At 37.1% G+C, this 19437-nt stretch overlaps 1 protein-coding gene across 3 annotated transcripts in view; it reads right to left on the bottom strand.

Annotated features, from left to right (window-relative positions):
- Phf14 (PHD finger protein 14) overlaps positions 1–18148 on the bottom strand; it is a 126241-nt gene extending 108093 nt beyond the window's left edge. For 2 of the 3 annotated variants that reach the window (XM_041675454.1, XM_041675456.1), the window contains exons 1-4: positions 17965–18147; positions 17418–17528; positions 10482–11233; positions 3639–3783 (exon numbers count right to left, since the gene is read on the bottom strand). In XM_041675454.1, the coding sequence (XP_041531388.1) occupies positions 3639–3783; positions 10482–11233; positions 17418–17528; position 17965 (1009 nt within the window). In that variant the 5' untranslated portion in view covers positions 17966–18147. Of the gene's footprint in view, positions 1–3638; positions 3784–10481; positions 11234–17417; positions 17529–17964 lie in introns of all 3 variants that reach the window. The other variant, XM_041675457.1, reaches the window with a different exon arrangement.
- Positions 18149–19437: the final 1289 nt, after the last annotated feature.

Raw genomic sequence — 19437 nt, 5'->3', positions numbered from 1 at the left:
CAAGCCATTCCCAGCTAGCGCACACTCTCCTCCTCTCTCCCCCATCCCTGCCTTGTGCCTGTGGGTCAGATGTAAGATCTCAACCACTGCTCCAGAGCCATGCCCACTTGCTGCCATGCTTCCTGTCATGATGATCATGAACTCTACTACCCTCGGGAACCATGACCCTCAAATTAATAGCTTTCATTTGTACGCTGCCTTGAACATGGTGCTCTACACAGCAACAGAAAAATAACTGAGTCTAACACCACGAAAAGCAAAGACTAACAAATGGGATTACATCAAAGGAAAATGTTCTTGACACAAAAGAGCAACATTAAAATAGAGTACAGAGACAATCAACAGAAAGGAAGAAGATATTTGCCAAATGTTTTCATCTGACAGAGGTCTAATATCCATAATATAAAAAAATCAGCAGTCAAAATCCAAGTAATCCAACTTCCAACTAAAACATATAGGAAAATGACATAAACAGAAACGTCTCTAAAAAAGAAATACAAATAGCCAATCAATATATGAAAGAAATGTCCTGTCTATTTTACTAGCCATGGCAAAGTGAAAATACCACAATAAGGTATCACCTTATGCCAGCTAAAATAGCAATGATACAACATAAAATAAAGTCAGTTGGTGGTGGTGCACACCTTTAATCTCAAACTTGGGTGGCAGCGGCAGGCAGATTTCTCTAAATTTGAAGCCAGCCTAGTCTACAAAGCAGAATCCAGACAGCCAGGGCAACTCAGAGAAATCCTGTCTCATAAACTTAAAAAAAAAAAAATAGAGTGGGGATATTGAAAAAAATGAAACAACTATATATTGCTGTATGTAGACCTATTATATAATCCAGCTACCCACCTTCTACCTATACATCCAAAGACTATGAGGTTAGCATCAAGAGTTATTTGCATGCCAAGTTTATTATAGCACTAGTCACAAAATACCTAATATATACTCTGTATAGATACCTGTCAATAAATTAACAGTAATTAATAAATATACAGACATATCTGTATAATGGAGTACTATTCAGCTATGGAAAAACTGCCACAAAAGTCTTTTAATGTGATAGGAATGAAAGATACTATATTTAATGAAATAAGCCAAAAACAGAAAGACCATGTTTTCTTAACCATTTGTGGAAACTTAAGAGAAGTTGGAATGAACGTAGGAAATGAATTTACAGGAATTGAGCAGGATACCAGAGGACAGAAATCAGAAGAAATGGGCATAATCAAAAAGTCTTTCTGCATACTTGGAAAAACACAGTGAATATTCTTAATTTGTACAAGTCATAAGTGTTAATAATAAAAAATATAATGAAAAAAGATTACATTGCATTTCAAATTGTTCAATTAGGATGTTCAAATATAGTATCAATTAATTAATTATGCAACATGAAGATTTACTCAAGAGTGGAAAACTACAGTCCTCCTTTTACAAGTCAAATAGTAGCTAGCTCTCAGAAACACTTACAAGCACCAGTTCAGGAGCACTGAATGCTTTCTTGTGCCCCTATTCCATCTGTGGAAACAGGACTGTGACTAGGAAGCATGTACTTGAAGAATAGGGGTTACACTGATACCAACCACACAGGATCTCAACCACCTTGAGTACCTATAGTAACTAAGTGAGGCAGGAAGACATAAGGTACCCTAACAGTGGAAAGTAACATTCCATGGGCTGCGATCGGGACTAAATAAAAAGGAGAAAATAAGATGGTTACAGGCATTCCTCATTGTCTGCCCCCTGACTGTTGATAAAACATAGCTCCTGTAGCAGTTGACTTCCTCACTATAGGTATGGCATTGCTACTTATTTTGATCATCTAATTTATCTGCCTTGATGCAGACTGGCATTTTAGTTGTTTCTAAAATTCAAGGGCACCTTAGAAAGGTACATTTGTCTTTAATGAGGTTACTCATCTAAAACATAGATGATATTATGAACCTTTAATTAACCTTAAAGATGTCAGCGGGACTAACATGGTATTTGTACAGAATTCTGTGTTCAGGCTGGCCTCGAACTTGTGATCCTCCTGCCTCTGCCTCCTTCAGCAAATCCTACCTGCGTGCACCACCACAACTGGCGGTGGTGGCGCACGCCTTTAATCCCAGCACTAGGAGGCAGAGGCAGGCGGATCTCTGGGAGTTCGAGGCCAGCCTGGTCTACAAGAGCTAGTTGCAGGACAGGCACCAAAGCTACAGAGAAACCCTGCCTCGAAAAAAAACAAAAAAATAAATAAATAAATAAATAAATAAACAAAAAACAAAAACAAAAAAAAAAAAGAATTCTGTGTTCATCAAGGTTAGTCTCAACTACAGGGAGTTCAAAACCAACCTGGGCTACACTACTTGAGACCCTGAAAACAGAAAAACCAAAAGTTGTGTTAGAATTACAGAGGTAAAATAATGAAACCTCAAGGTATCTTCACCCTCAAGTACAGAGTAAATGAGAAGCTGTATATTCTCTCACCTCCACAGACTAGGTAGCTAACAAAGCTGATTAAGTAAGTCAGGGTAAATTAAAGATAGTAGAATATACTCAGCTGCAACTGATTTTTGACATAAGAAAATGAAGACCAAGTAATGCCAGAACTTCTTACAAAGAGTTTCCAAATATAAAATGGGTACAAGAGAATCTAGAATTATCCCTCATGCCTATAATTCTAGCACCCAGAAAACTGAGGCAGGAGAAAGGTTATAAGTTTGATGAACAGCTAGACTATCAAGATTCTGTCTCAAAAAACCCAACAATAATGGCAACAATTATTTTAATTGTTTTAATTGTTTTAAAAATTACACAGTAAAATGACCTAGCATCAGAATGTCAGAAATCAATTAAATTTCTTAAACTATTATCATGGCCTTAAAAAACTATATCCACGGTCAAATGACCTAACCGAAAATATGGCTCAAGAGTAATTTAAGAAATAAAAATTACCCTCTCTTGCCCATTAGGCAATGTGTGGAGTACCAAGTCTGTAGTTCTAGTACTTAGGAGGCAAAGGCAGGAATCTCAGCTCAAGGTCATCCTCTCTACTATTTAGCCAGCCCACTGCAAGCCTGGGCTACCTAAGATCCTGATTCAAACACACACATACACACACACACACACACACACACACACACAAACACACACACACACACACACACAAACACACACACACACAGACACACACACACACACACACAATAAAATAAAATAAAGACGGGTGATGACTCTGTTTGCTGGGCTTTGTGGTGCATGCCTGTGTTGCCACCACGGATGGGCAAACATAGACAGGTCCTTGGGACTCAACTGCCAGACAGTTAGTGGAATAAGCAAATATCAGGTTCAATAAGAGACCCTGTCTCAGAACCTAAGATATTCAGCATCAGCTTCTGTCTTCTACAGACACATGAACAGGCCAACGTGCATGAGAGTGCGTATGTGCACACACACATACACACATATGCAAATATGACATATACACACAAAAATTAACATATTTCAGGACTCATAAATTTTTTTCATTTGAACCATCACATCATCTAATAGTACAGTAAAACCTTAGACAAGTATAAATGAAAAAAGTTCAAACTTCCTTTAAACAAGATGTCAACCAGCCATTTCTAACAGAAGAAAAACAGCAAGATTACCTTCATGAACGGTAATGCCACAATTGTCACACTGAATTATTTCATCTGCGTCTTCACTGTTATCTCCAAGACAAACACAGCAAATCAGAATGTGGTCCATTTTTTGGGAACTCCAGTTTTGACTCTTCTCAAGAATCAGCGAGTCCTAATATAAAATACATCAGAAAAATCACATTTTAATTAAGAAAAGTAATTTAATACTCACAATTCTCGTTTTTTTTAATTCTATTTCTCATACTTTAAATTTATGTGGCATTCCATTAGGAGCCTCAAAGCATGCTCTGCCACCTTTATACATCTTGTCTGTCACTTCTCTCCATGTGCCATGGGTTCTTCCCTCTACAAAGTGAGAAGTCGGCTTTGGCACTTGACTTCCCCCTTATATTAGGGGAAAAGGAACAACAGATCCTCTAGGAATCACCAATCTTACATAGACATTTTCAAAGTAACAAGATGTAGCTCTTGTTACTTTGTAGTTACGTTTGGTAAAGTTACTACCAGGAAAGACAAGACACACATATACAAAACAGGAGGGAGTAAATTAAGGATAATGTATAAGCAAGTATAAATATGATGTCTGAGAGACTCTAGACTCCAAAGTCCAGAGTTACCCAACTACTCTGAAAAAGCCTGAACACATAATCTGCATATCTGACTGTTAAAAAAAAAAGTAGTTGCTTGGAAAATAAGAGTGTTCCTTACATTTATATCAAGAAAGATCTAATGCAAAGTGGTAATAAAGATAGCCAGCTACTACCAACATAAAAGAGGAAAAGCTTTAATAGCAGACAAATATAAAAAGATAAAATTTCAAGAAAAGGGAGCCTATCTATTTTAATGTAAACCTTGTGCATTATGGATGTAGACTTTAATTTAAAAAAATGATTCATTCTGGCACAGTAGCACACTCCTATAGCTCCAGCTACACGAGTGGATGGGGCAAAATGACAACTTGAGCCTAGGAAGTAGGACCGGCCTGAGTTAAACAGAAAGGCCCTACCTCAAAGAATAAAACAAAAAAATTTGCTATTTTCATAGATAACAATTAACATTACAGGGTAGCATTCTGATATATTTTCATTTATAAACCTAACCATAGATAGTAAAAACAAAACTGTTGTTAGTTCTATGCCACAGTCACTAAATATATTTAATTTCATATTAATATTTTACTGTTTTCTATCCCTTTAGATTCTATCTATACTTTCAAAGGTAACATTTGGAACCATCATTTCAATGCAAATTGTAAATGACATTTCAAATTTTGGTGGGGGGAGAATTTTTTGAGACAAGATCTCACTGTGTAACTAAAGATGCCCTTGAACTTGCTGTGTACCCAAAGATGGCCTTGAACTTCTAATCCTCCTGCCTCTAGTTCCCAAAGGCTCTGCTTACAGGCATATGCCACTACACCCACTGAAAATCCTTGCAGGTTGCAAAAAATAATTCTTTCAATACATTTTATGGATAACATCTAAAGTTACAGCTGTAAAACAAGAAAAAAAAAATGGCTACCAAGCAAGGTGAGACTATCCTATAAAGAAAACTCAAGTTTTATAGTATCTTAATAGTTAATGAAAATCATGGGTCTCATTCTCAGCATTCACTTAACAGCTGTTGAACATACAATGTTCCTATTTGTAAAATGAGAATGACAGGAATAAAATGCAACAGAAAGGTTGTTGTAAGAATTAGTGAAATAATAAAGGTAATCGGTGTTGCATTGTTCATAGCTTCCTCCTCTCCTCTACACTCCCTGCAGATGATTCAAAAGAGAAACACAGACTGAGTGCATCTAACAATGAGGCAAGGGATGGGCTGTCTTCCGGTGAACCAAATTATAGTCATGAATGGGCACTGGTAATCCCACCCCATCTCATAGACTATCACTTCTAAGTTGGTTTTTGTTTTTTTAAATATCACAGACTAGAAAATGACCGAGTAAAGCAGAGTTTGCCAAATAATAGGCTACCTGGGTTAATGGACTGTCAACTTTTCTTTGAAAGATTTACTTCTAAGCCTCGGAAAGTGGCTTTTTAATACAGAAATTAAGTGAATTTCTATGGGTAAAACTGTAAATAGATAAAAAGAGAATTTCTTGAAGTAGAAACTGAATCGATCGGAGGGATCTAATTCCTCTATGTTCTGATTGTATTCAGAAAAAATGTCTATCTAAGCTGTCTGTCTATGCCAATTTCTCTCCACATGGAATCTTCTCTAATGCATGAGAATGAGAAAATAGCAGGGACTGCTGTTGCTAGCCTTCTAACCCCAGTGAGACGCTTGTTCAAACTGTAATGCAGAGGAGGGCGGAACAATAACCCTACAGTGTCCACCTAAACAAACAGCTGGCCACGATGGTTCAGCAGGAACATCTAAACCAAAGTTTGAAAACATTATGAACTAACTTTTTGTTAGTAGAGCAAACATACATTAATGTTTAAGTATGATTTATGATCATTTATGATCAAAATAATAGAGACCAGTTTTCTATGAACTTGTTACCATGTTTCTGAAGATATGTATCCTCTTTCAAAGAACAGGCTAAAATGCTCAACAATAAATTTAACGCAGATTTATTCAAAAATAGAAATCAGGAAAGTAAGTTATGGAAGACAAAAGAAAACTCACCTAGAAATTAGGGGGAAAGGGTACTATAGCAATAATTCAATGATTATTTCATTTTTCCCCTTGGAATGTAAAGTTAATCCCAAAGAAAAGAACTTAAGGGAGGTGAGAATTCACAGAGCTATGGTTTTTTACATGCAAAAGCTAAGCTGAAGAATTGAAGTGAAGGACACAGGTAGGGAGAAGAGAAGAACCAGGGAAGCAACTGAGAACTAAGTATAATGGCATGTATGTTCGAAGATATTAGGTCAAATCCCAATGCTTAGTATTAAAAATGTGAAAACAACCATACATTAGCCTAAAAATGAAGCATTGCCTAATATTCTTACATTCTGAAACATAGTGTTCACTTGCCATGTATTCTCTGATTATAAAACATACACAAATGTACTAAATTTTACCTGTTGTATTTAGATTTAATAGAAAAAATCCGATATACTTTACATGAAAGCAGCATTAAAAGATAAGAAAAAACATTATACCAAACGTGTGATCAACAACTCTTCACCAATGCTCTTCTTCAAAGACTCTCAAATGAGTCTGAGGCCAGCCTGGCCTACAAGAGCGAGTTTCAGGATAGGCTCCAAGGCTACAGAGAAGCACCATGTCAAAAGCACGAAAAACAAAATAATAAAGACTCTCAAATGTTTATAAAACATTACAACACTTGCTTTTAACAGGACTTAAAGCAATTTTTTTTCTTGAAAATGTGCAGAGATAATTAATTAGTAAGTCAGACATCCCAAAAGATAAATATCTTCAGAAGTATGCTAGAAAGAATTGATAATAAACTTGAGTTTTTATATTCATTTCATCCTAAGTGTGCCTGAATTACTTACTCTATGTAATTACTTGTAATTCTTTGAATTATACTTGCTCTATTAAAACACAAGTCATGTTTTCAAAGAAAGGGTTAATATTTTCTCATTTAAAGTATTTAGAAATTTTGCCAAACACTAGGTGACATTTGTCATTAAAGAGCCTTGTATGACCAAAAAAAAAATAAAAAATTCTTTTGTTGTTGAGCCAAAAATACAAGGCTGTATTTATCAAAACAGTCGTCCAAAAACCAAACTGTTCTAGCGATCATCAATGAGAAAGCAGCTTTGGGTCCTTAATAAAATAAGACTGCCATTTCTATTGACAGAATTTCTGCATTGTATAAATTCTCACCTACTCTAGGTTCAAAGTCTTCAAAATGAGAACCAGAACCATTTTTTGAAAATGTTACACTACCCTTCTTTTGCTTTTTCTTTCTTTTTTCCTTTGAGACAGGGTTTCTCTGTATAGCCTTGGAGCCTGTCCTGGCACTTAATATATAGACCAGGCTGGCCTTGAACTCAGAGATCCGCCTGCCTCTGCTCCCCAAATGCTGGGATTAGAGGTGTGCGCCACCACTGTCTAGCCACTACCCTTCTTTTAAAAACTTTAGGTAAGAAGATCAATGGGTGGGCAAAATGCTATTAGTGACACTTAAAAGTTTCAAAATAAAGGACTGAAAAGGACAGAGCTATACCGCAGGGGTGGGGCGTTATCCAGACTGTACTGATTTAAAGCATGCAAATGTGAAAGCCCACGGAAAAAGATAGGTACCAATTTGCAGAAAATGCAACTCCAAGTACCCGTGCTCAAGCAGCAAAGGTGTGTCTCAGGAAGCTCTCTTGCAGGAAGTGCACAGTTAAAGACTATTCTCATGATGCTATTAATATACTACTTGCTTTTTGTACTCTTCTCTTGTGACTAGTGGAGTGTTCAAGAAGCTACCTAAAGTCAGTGTTACCAACTTAACAACTTGTCTGCTTCTCTATTATGTTTTTGTTTTTATAGTTTCTAAGATTTAACTTGAAATTGCAAATGTCAATAGACACAGTCAACATAAATAACACTGCAAGTCTTCAATAACATCTAAGATAAAGAAACTCAAAAACCTAAATGCTTTAGAAGCATTCCTCTATGTGCATGAGGCATGTTGAAGCCAAAAAGTGAGTTATAAAATGGCCCTGGTTAAAAAAATGTAAATCCCCCTACGAAAACTGAAAATTGTTAAGGTTTCAGAGCACCATTTAACTGTAGACAACCCTTATCATTTCTCTGCAAATCTACTTGACATTGCAACCAAGAAAAGGCTTCCAGTTAAAAACTAAATATGATATTCTTGTTTGTATTTCTAAAGCCATACTTTCTGCTGTTTCTACTACAAAGGGGAATCTGACACTTAAAGGCAAAATGGAAAAAAATGAAACCTCAAATACGTACTTGTTAGCTATAAGGACTAGTAAGATTGACCCATAAGGAAGCAAGAATAAACTTCAAACATCTTTCTATAAATACAAGATCATATAAATAGAAAATTTAGACTTGTAAGTAAGAAATTTATTAACTAAAATTGAATGTCTAGTTCAGTTTAAGATGATTTAAACATAATTAAAATCATTAAAAAATTTTAAAGAATTAAAATAGTTGAAGGGACAAAAACTGTGATGAAGCATATAAGCAAGAGGCTATTCTCACAGAGATTAGCTTTCTGTAAATTATTCTATATGGGTATTTTACTAAGAATACTTTGGAATCTCATCCCAGAAATATCTTGGGACACTTAAATATAGGCCCCATTACTTACCAGAATTTTTAATTTTATCACCAGAAGGGAAAAAAACTAACCCACATGAAATGTATTATAAAACTTAAGTCTATTAAAACACTGTTGTCAAGTAGAGGTAATTAAAAGATAAAATACCTTATGCAAGTGTCCCTACAGATTACTATGAATCTCCTCCATATGCCCTCTATCTTAAATTACTTTTGTGGATATTAACCCAATCAACATGGAACATGAAGAGATGTTACCAAAAGTAAGTTCAATCAATAGACCTAAAATAAGTGCTAAATGCTTTAAAAATAAACTAAACAGATAAATGTGCAATCTAAATATTAACAGATAACTATAAATAAGCCAAAATGGCATTAGCAATATGGAACAGTTTATGCTATAACCTTAAAAAGTACCACACTACCTCCTCAAATGCGTTTTCCTTTACCTAAAGATAAAAATTAGCATAGCACTGGAAGCAGGCAATGTTCTTCATAGAAATGAGAGAAACCTGAAATTAATCGGTGTTTATAACGCAAATAATAAGATGTTATTTCGCCTCTGCTGACATGGAATCCCTGAGTTTTCTATATATTATTTAAGAGGAAAAGAAACCCACAAAATTGATAATAAGCCTGGTTAAAATAGACAAGCACTACTCTGAAAATCTGTAAGCAGAAAAATATGAAAGAATAAATAAAGCATAAAGAAAATCTACCAGTTTAAGCTACTTCAATGATATGAAAAACAAAAAAAAAATGGTGAAGAAAATTTTGTTGACATAAACACAGTAACAGAAATGACAGAATTAATACAGTTCTACATGTGATGTAACAGATACATCTACATGTAAGACAGCAAATCAATCTTTCTTTTGGAAGGAAAACATATAGGCACACAGACAGAGACACAGATAAATTTAACTGAAGTCTTGAACGTTGCACCTCTGGACCAATGGGCAAACCTAACGTGCAGTAGAACTTCAATGGCAGGACTGAAGTCATTACTGTTGCTTCAGGACAGAAACGTTTGTTCTATGGGGGAAATATTTGCTTTCATTTTTACTTCTTTGCAGAGAATTTGTTCAATAAATATGCTTTTAAAAGTACATTTTACCTTCACACACATAAAGCAAAGCACTGGTGACTATGCTGATGATGACTTAACCCTTTAAAACAACTCTACCAATCTGAGAAAAAAATGAGCTATTTGCTGTTCTCTTCTAAAGTATTCAAAAGCTTTTTATTTTTATGTGTCTATGGACAAATTAGGCTGAAAGAAGTTTCTCCTACCATAACCCACTCAGTGCCAGTTAGCATCTATGAACAGGAAGATGAGAAAAATGGGAAGAGAGAACTATCGTTTCCCAAGTCTAGAGATATAAAAATGTTTCTCTACATATTCTTCTCCTTGGAGATGGAAACTACAAACTCCTGGAGAATGTTGACAAGTGGTGGGTAATTAAAAGTTTGTTGACCAAATGAATAAAGGTTACATTTAGGGTGTTCATTCACACCTACAACTAAATAAAAATTCAAGGAAGCCACTTACTATATATAAGCAGTGAGTTAGAGAGTTCCCTTTTCCCCAGACAGACAGATATCATAAAAATTGGGTTGCTCTACCTCATTACTCTTGCTCTGAGATAGGGTCAGGCTATCATTGGTCAGTTCCTCATCATCAGCACTGTTTCTGCTAAGAACTTTACTCTTCTTCTTCTTGCAGCCCACTTCGCTAGCAGGGCTGCTATGGTCTTCGTCATTGCCCTCGTCATTCTCATCTTCATCGCTCCCACTTCCCTCATCTTCATCATCCTCATTGTCTCCGTCACTGCCCTCCTTCTGAGATGCCGACCTCCCCTTTCTCTTTACTACAGTAGGTCTCCAGTCATTGTCGTCCTCGCTGTCATAATCGTCCATATCGTTCAGCTCTTCCATGGATACAAAGTCCAAAAGGGGTCGGTTTCGACGAAGATTCCATTTCTTGGGCTCACTGACTTGTTCCTCAGTGGTGGTGGTGGCAGGGACAGAAGGGGAAGTGACAGCAGGACTTGTGGCTGTGGTGGCAGCAGCAGAAGCAGCTGCACTATCAGATACTGCTGCCTTTTCTCTTTCCTTTTCTTTCTCTTTTTCCTTTTCTTTCTCCTTTTTCTTTCTAGGTCTTTCTCCATTTTCTTCTTCTTCCTTCTTTTCCATTTTAATTAACTGTTTATCTGATGGCACTATTTCTTCCTCTGTAGAATTTTTAAGCTGTTCTTCTTTTATTTTAATATCTTCACTCAGTTCTTCTTCTAAATTGTTTTCCTCAGAATCACTACAGGAGCCTTCTCCACTGTCCTTTGAAGGGTCTTCACTTCCATTACCACTCCCTTCAGAATCTGTCGAAAATATGAGAAAAAAAAACCACACATATGTATATACATACACACACACACACAACACTGACACAAATGAAACCACCAAAACTCGTGAATAACTTGCAAAACAATATAAACAAATCTACGGCAAAGGATGGTAGACATTCCCAACCTCATTAAATAATAAGTCAACAAAGTTGATATATGATTTAATCCAATATGAATTAATGAGGATGACATATGAAATGTAAATTAGACTATACTATAAGAATAGTACTACCATTTTATATCAAATAGCTAATAACAGTATAATGTCCTAGAGATAGTTTTATTGTCTAAAAGTATGTTTTAACGGGCACTTGATTTTAACTTTACCATAATGTAATTTAACTAATCTTTGTTTATATCCTTCTTTCATAAAATATGTATATTTAAACTAATAAATCACAAATCAAGCAAGAAAAATTTAGCCCTCTAAAATTGTCTGATTTATTAAACCTTTTTCTATCAAAACAAGCATAAACATTTGATAGTGAACTTGTAGCAGACAATGTTACATCAAGTACAAAGGTGAAAATGGACAAAACCAATGGCACATAAGAAAATGGAAGATGAAAGAAAATTTCAGTCTTCCTGCTTAGTAGAATATTGCCCATATCAATAAATGTGTCATGCAAACTTTCATAAGTTCTAACTATTAAGTGTCCTACAATGGAAGATGCTCATGAAGAAATGAATCTATCCTAAAATGCCCAGCTCCCTGCTACTGAACAAGTAAACTATGATTATTGGGTAGATCACGCAAGCTTACAATTAGCAAGCTGCTTCCATGCCCACCAAGGGCGGCCGAGTCCATCTCAACCCAGCACTTACTCTAATCTTGTCTGCACACAAACCAAAAGTAAAAATTTTAAATATTTGAACAGGAGGATAAAGGGAAATGGAGAAAGAAGAAGAAGAAACGGTTTTTATACCAATTGTAAAATCTATAGGAAAATAAATTGTCTGCATCTATAGTCAAGAAAATGGAAATGATAAAAAAGTACAAAGCATTACTTTACTGTTTTAATGTTTTACTGTTAGAAAATTACTGCTTCTATATAATTTTAATTTCAATGAATTTAACTTTCCTTCACCTTTAAAATTAACTGGGAATTGAAGGTGCAAAGGTTAGTACAGCTCAATCATCTCAGAAGCCCCACATACATGGTTAATAACAGAACTATCCTGTGTGCTAGTTAACTCACGAGAGAAATGAAAACAATAGATGCTGAATGACCCAATGAGTTCACTATCAACCTCAAGACTATCTGCTTATTCAGTAGTGTTCTAAAAAAAAAAAAAAAAAACACGCACTATCATCCAAGCTAACAATTCTCTAGGTTTCAGACCTTTGGAGCTAGATATGTGTGCTGAAATTTAGGAATGATCACATTTTACAAAGGTAATTTGAAATATAAATAATATATTACATTAATACCACATTAATACCTAAGCTGCTACCAAATATAATAAACAACGTAAAGTACAAATATTCACAATGTGTGAGAGATGACACAAATCAACTGTCTGTTTTAGACCAGTTCTCCTGTAAAACAAGTTTCTGCCAAACTGAAGAAATTCTTAAAGATGTTTCAGCTTTTTAGATTTAAAGAGCATGGACTCAATATCATTCCCAACGAGTGACTTGATTTCAGTTGAACAGTTCTATAAATCATTAAGAAAATTTGGATTTTTACACCACTCACAATAACTGAACCTAACCTACAAAGAAAAATCAATCCTAGCTAAAATCAACAATGATTTCTACAAATTTCTAAATAATGGTCTTCTAAGAAATAAGCAGAATTCACTAAATACTTCAGAGGCAGAAAAGGATCCCTTGTGGACATTAGCTAAAGAAAAGTATGACACCTCACAAGTAACACTGCAATCAAGAAGCTAAAAGGGAGAGACAAAAGAGGAAGATCCTACTCTTCTACAAGGTATTTTAACAACAAGAATGTAATAAAAGATACATAAATTCCCCTAGTAGCTCCTACTACAGAGTATGAGTTCCCGATGAGAATAAACTTTGTAATATCTGGTAAACTTTATATATGTCATAGAGTTTGTAATTTTATTTTTAATGTCAATACTAATGTCAATTATTCTCAAATATAGGGGTAAGCTAATGTTCTTTGATCTTGCTTTGTTTTATAACCATGTTTGAGCACAGTGCAATTTTAAAATTCAATTGTTTTATATTTTTCTTCAAATTCAAATACTAGGTAGGTGCTTGCCAAACTTTTTCATCACCAAATGTAACATCTTAGTTATAGTCTATCAACAGGACCAGGATCGCTGGAAAAATAACTTTTTCATCTGATTAGCCATTACTTCTATTTGGTACATATTCATTTGATGAACAGATATATTTATTCATATGCACAGATAAAAAAAAAACAATGAGAAATGAGGTCCACACCTGGCTCCATATTTAAAGGCTGCAAAAGAAAAGCACTGCTATTACTACAACATCAAAGAACAACTATCCCCCATGTTGCCTTCCAAATCTATTATTTCGCACAGGAGAAAGGAAATAATAGAGGAAGGAGGCAAAGAAGAAAGGAAAATTAAAAGTGTGAAGAAATTAGCCAGATATTGCAAATAAAGCTATTGTATGCATAAGGACAGAGTTAATTAATCCCCATATCTAGAATGAATTTTTTTACATTTAAAGTGAGTTTAAAATTAAAATTCAGTTCTTCATTTAGTTACAGAATTAAGAAAAATAACCCTTCAAAACACACAGTATATAAGGATCACTCAAAGAAACAATCATTTCAACTCTTAGTTAAGGAAAGTATTTTAGTTACAGAATTAAAAACAAAACTTCAAAAATACCTTGACAATATTTACTTGATAATATGAATTTAATAATCAACAATAAGTATCATTATAACACTCATTTTCTTAATCATGAATATTAATAAAATCAGTACAATTTAGAGATTTCCAGCTATGAAATACAGCCTTTGTCCAATAATTCTATAACCTTAGTTATTCTTTTCATTGGCAAGAATTAGCAGCATAAACTAACATAGTAACTAACAGAGCCTAGAATCATCTTTCAATAATTCGGTTTCTTTTCATAGAAGCCCATCACAACACAACTCATTCTCTCCTAACTCTAGTTACAGGCTGTGCCATCTTGCATTTTCTGGGTAAATCCAAAGCAGAGCTTCTCTGGGATGGGTAACTCTTTCTCCAAGGACATGCACTAGCTCCTGGAAACACTGGCAGTCACACAGTAGGTACAACAAGTAGGGAAGACACTGGCATCAAACACAAGACAACAGTACTCTAAACATCGACACTATACTACACAGGACAAACCTCCACAACAAAGAAATAGTCAACACAAAGCGCCAAGAGTGCCAAGGCTTTCTGAGAAACCCACATCTAAAATAAGATCTCAATAGTCTCACTGTCCTCTACACATGTTTCTTCCTAACCCCAAACAGAAATAACATGTCCATGTCTCTGCATCTTTAACATTTATTGTTTCTCTCACCAAGACTGTTTTTCTCTTTACTATTCTTACTTCACAGCTCCTTCCCTCGCTCCTCAATGAAGATGACCTTTATCAACCTAGTCAAAAACAATCCTTTCTCCTCCAGAAGACTTGAACCACAGACATAATCAACTACTCCCTGTATACCCATCATTTAGTAAGTGCAATCTATTTATCTGCGATTTCCTATAACATTCAGGAAAGTGTTAAAATTAAATGCTAATGAATACAACTTGATCAACAAACACAGAGTAAACAAAAAGGCACTACCAAAAGAAACCATTACTGAAGTTTCAACCTGCCTCTCCTAGTTAGATTACTTCCAGGCAAAATGGCCTCACTGTTTTAACTAAATAACCCATCAAGATCTAAAGGTAACCCATTTTGCTTTGCATAGCAAAGAAAATAGGAAAGGTCAGGGCACCATTAGTTTATATTGTTAGTAAAATGAACGAATGCACACATCTTCAAAAAGCTTTCAATGCAGATAACAGAAAATTATCCCTAATCCCAGGCACAAATCAAATCAAATGCTTTACTTAAGCGAAAGGAAGTGTGTGTGTCCAGTACTGGGCTGGTTTAGAACTACAAAATCAGTCACTTGCATGCGGTTCCATCTAGCATTTCCACATACGGTTCTTCTGATGGCTAGTACCATAATTTTACCTGTGCCCTGTCTTAGAGCATGTTTATTTCATCGCCCGCAATCAACAGTGAGAGGAAGTAGTGCTGATCTAGATAAGTCAACATCTCAGCTGCGATTCCGGATCACAAGAATGGGGAAGGAGACTCGCATGCCACTGACTATTATTTGAAATAAAATCAGTAACCACTAGCTCTTTTTCACAATAACATCTCCAAACCTGCAGAAACAAATCTGTGACCTGAAAACTTAAGATCATGTATATAAAGTCACCAGAAGTCAGGGCAGTAAAAAACTGGGAATTATACGACAAGGGACAGAATGTATGAAATTTGAGTGCTTTTAGGGGATGTACATTAGCCAAATATAACATCCGTTCAACAATTATTAGTACTTATCAAGGTCGGGAATCTTGACTTGGCTTGATACCATCATTTTTAAAGAATCTTATAAACGTATCTGGATTATTCCATGCCTTGTAAAGAGAATGCTTGTGCATGACTCCACCTCAATAAATGAGAAAATAAACCTATCAAGTCAGAATTTATCGAAACAAAACCATCTGTGAACATTTAAAGAAAGTTTTAGAGTTTGTTTCATAAATTCCTGCCTTCTAAGTGATAACAATTTTTGGCGGTTTGGAGTCTCACTGACACACCAATACTACCTTTTAGCAAAGCATATTCCTGATAGTCTTCTCTAGGAAGAAGACTTTTGCATTTCACCTCCTTTCCCTTTCCTTCTTTGAAAGTACCAAATACCAACTAAATAGGAGATAAAGAGCTGCAAAGGAAAGGTTAGAGAACAGTTAATCAAGACAAGCTTATCAAATGTTGATTGCTGGACTGAACTCATCACAACCCACTCTTAGGTTCTGAACAGGGAAAAGATGAAATGTTACAGTCAGACCCATCGGGTCCATCAGTTTATGGAAAACTTCCTGAGGAGTCGTTTAAACTCAGTACTGTACCCCGTACAGAACCCCGTGACTCTGAAGAACTGTCTCCATGAAAAGCTATTATAAAATCTAAATGAGATTCTGCATTAAACCATAACGGAAACTGTTTGCTGATGCCGTTAAGAGTAACACAACTCAAACTAATTCCATGCCTTCTCACTACAGAGAAAAGGAGCAAGATGTTTCAAAATGCCAAACTGCATGACGGGATACTAAAAACAAGTTAGAGGGCCCGGAGTATTGCTCAGCCAGAGAGCAAGAGCAAGGTCCTGAGTGTGAGCCCACTACTCAAGAGAAAGAAAGTAGAAAGGTTCTCACTTTATCTAAATGTTCATCAAAGGAGCAGAAATACCAAAACTTTTCAATGCTCATGTGTTTGCTGATCTTTTTCAGATATAATTTTATGTTTCTTAGTTTCCTTTAACTAAACCCTAATATAGTAAGTACACATTAAGTACACAGAAGAAAACGCATACAGGAAAACCATAATGTTCTGCTTCTGCGTCTATACATGTGTACATACAACTTTCATCACCTCTTAATCCACTAACTAGAAAGAGCAAGCGTGTACGCTTTCCTCAAGGCATTGCACCTGCTATTTTTAAGCAGAAGGTTTGCTTGGACTAAATGTATTCTGTAAGGGAGCTAAGGCACAAAACAGAACTCCCCTAAGTGTGCCATGGGAGCTGAAAAGGGAATAACCCTGTGCAAGGCTAATTATGGTCCATAGTATTCGTCTACACTCTTCTATATCTGGGGTACCTCAACTCTTCACTAAAATCTATAAGCATAAATGCATTTTAGGGTATAGGATAGAAAAAAAAAACTGCTTTTGCATCTTTGAAAAGGGTTCTTCTGTACCAGATAACCGTAACAGGTTCTAGTGAAAGGATCTTGGGAAAATGCAGGAAATCAAATGAACAAAATAAATGGTATGTGTGCTTTTACTGTAAATGAGCATTTTAATCAAAACTGGTTCAAAAATTAAAGTTAAAAATACACGGAACCGGAGAAAGCTGCGAAGGGGAAGGAGGAAGGAAACGTTTACCTGAAGCATCTCCAACTTTAAAATCACTGTCATCTGAACTATCATAATCGAGAGCTTCCAGAAGAGAAGCTGCCAAAGGCTTCACCTGCCTCCTCTTGGAGCTGCGATCCACTGTGAAGAGAAAATATTACAGTCATTTTACCTCACCGAACAGGGAGAGCTGGGATGCTTAAGACGGTAGGGGTGACATCGAGCAAGGACTCTTGAGTTCTCAACCCAGTGCTTGGGGGAGAAGGTGAGTTTGTGGACGCTGACTGCAGAAGGCCAGGTTGCCCCTGTGGTGAGGCCACGACCAAGCCAAACCAGCCCACCCTCGCAGACCCCCTCCTGACACACCTTCGAGGGACATGCCTCTTCTGTAACTCCTCGGCAGTCCCTCTTAGACCCCGCAACGTACAAAAAACGTACACCCACTGCAACCCAGAAGCCAGAGCTCACTGCCGGGGACCAGCGAGCAGCATCTACCAGGGGGGTCCGTTTGTCAGGCAGGACCCACCCAGTCCTCCCTGCTCCGCCAAGTCCTGACCGAGGCCTCGGATACACTTACTAAGGAATCCGTGAGGTGGTCGTTTGCAGGAGACCTAGGGAGACGCTGCAGGAGGCGAGGCAGCGGGGACGCGCCGAGGGCCACGGAGACCAGTTCGAGAGCAGCTCGGTAAGCGGGGCGGTGCGCCGGCCGAGCAGGGGCGACCCCGGGGGGCGGGCCGCCGTCCCTCCCCACCCCCACCCCGCCCCTTCCCCCGCGGTCGCCGGTCAGCAGCGCCAGGCCCGCCCGGCCGCCCTGCGAGGGGAGCTGCCCCCGTAAAAGCCAGGAATAAAAAAGAACAGAAAACTTTATTATCCTGCACCAGAAGCAACAAAAGAACCAGAATCCCCACAGTCTGAGGCCGACGGGCTGAAACAATAGGGAGAGCAACGACCCGGATACGGCTCTGACGGGAAGGAAGTGAAAACCCCGAGCTCAAGAGCCGCTGCTAGCGGCAGAAACGGAGGGCGCGTGCGCAGACGCGCTCCCTCCCCGGAGAGAGCCGAAGGTAGCCGAGTGAAGCCGAGTGAAGCCGAGGAACTTCAAGGCAGAGTTCGCGCACAGCCCCCAAAACTCAGCCCATAGCCTCAAGAGAGACTAGACCTCTCTGAAACTGTCCTCCATCTCCTTCCAGTCATGTAAGACCAATGCTGAGTCTGGTTTGTGTTTTTTAAGATTTAAAGTTTTTCATTAAAAGACTACTAAAAACCATAACTGATGTCTGCACCCCCATCACCTCCTACTGCTTCCTTGAACTGCTCTTCCTTAAATAGGAAGGCGCAAACATGTGTTTTCTGCCAAAGGTTTGCGAATGAGAATTTTTTGTCAGATACAAAGGAGTTTTGGTTTTGCTTGTTTGTTTGTTATTGTTTTATAAGTAAGATCCTGATCATGACTAATTCTTTTCCTGGGTCCTCAGAGTTTGTTTCTTTATGTGGTTACCAGCTATTCCTCTCTCCTGAAGATAAACTGTCCTGCCTAGCCCTCAGCCTCTTCTCTGTCAGATCCTATTACTAAGCCTTCCAAGCTACGAGGGGCATTATAATATTTAATAAATGTGTTATGTCCCCCACACACATATGTACAAAATGTTATGCCTAGCCAATAGGGTAAACCCTGGACAAGAATTCCTAGAAAAAAAAAAAAGCTGTGACGGCTTCAGATAATTTCATTAAAACTGATTAAAATCTGGAGAGATTGGGAAGTTTTAATTCCAGAGCTTGATTACCAACTAACCCAGTCTATGTTTGGGCTACTAAATAGCCATTCCTTTCGCACCTTCAGGTCAGATCTAACAACGTGTGACTAACAGATAAAAGTTATTTTGGTTTGGGCTAACTGAACGAAACACTAGTTTTCCACCAATCAAGGGGCTAAGAATGTTGATAGATAGCATCCAAGGCATGTTACAGAGTTCCCTCCACCTTGCCATGCCTAATACACCCACCAAAATATGTGAAAAATGTCTTGGTGTATCGCTTTCTTCTGTTACTA

This window comes from Microtus oregoni, unplaced genomic scaffold (genome assembly GCF_018167655.1).
Source record: "Microtus oregoni isolate MIOR12 unplaced genomic scaffold, Mior012 000026F_ref0000081, whole genome shotgun sequence".
Classification (NCBI taxonomy): domain Eukaryota; kingdom Metazoa; phylum Chordata; class Mammalia; order Rodentia; family Cricetidae; genus Microtus; species Microtus oregoni.
Note: the sequence above shows the minus strand (reverse complement) of the source record. Positions and strands in the feature narration are given on the sequence as shown.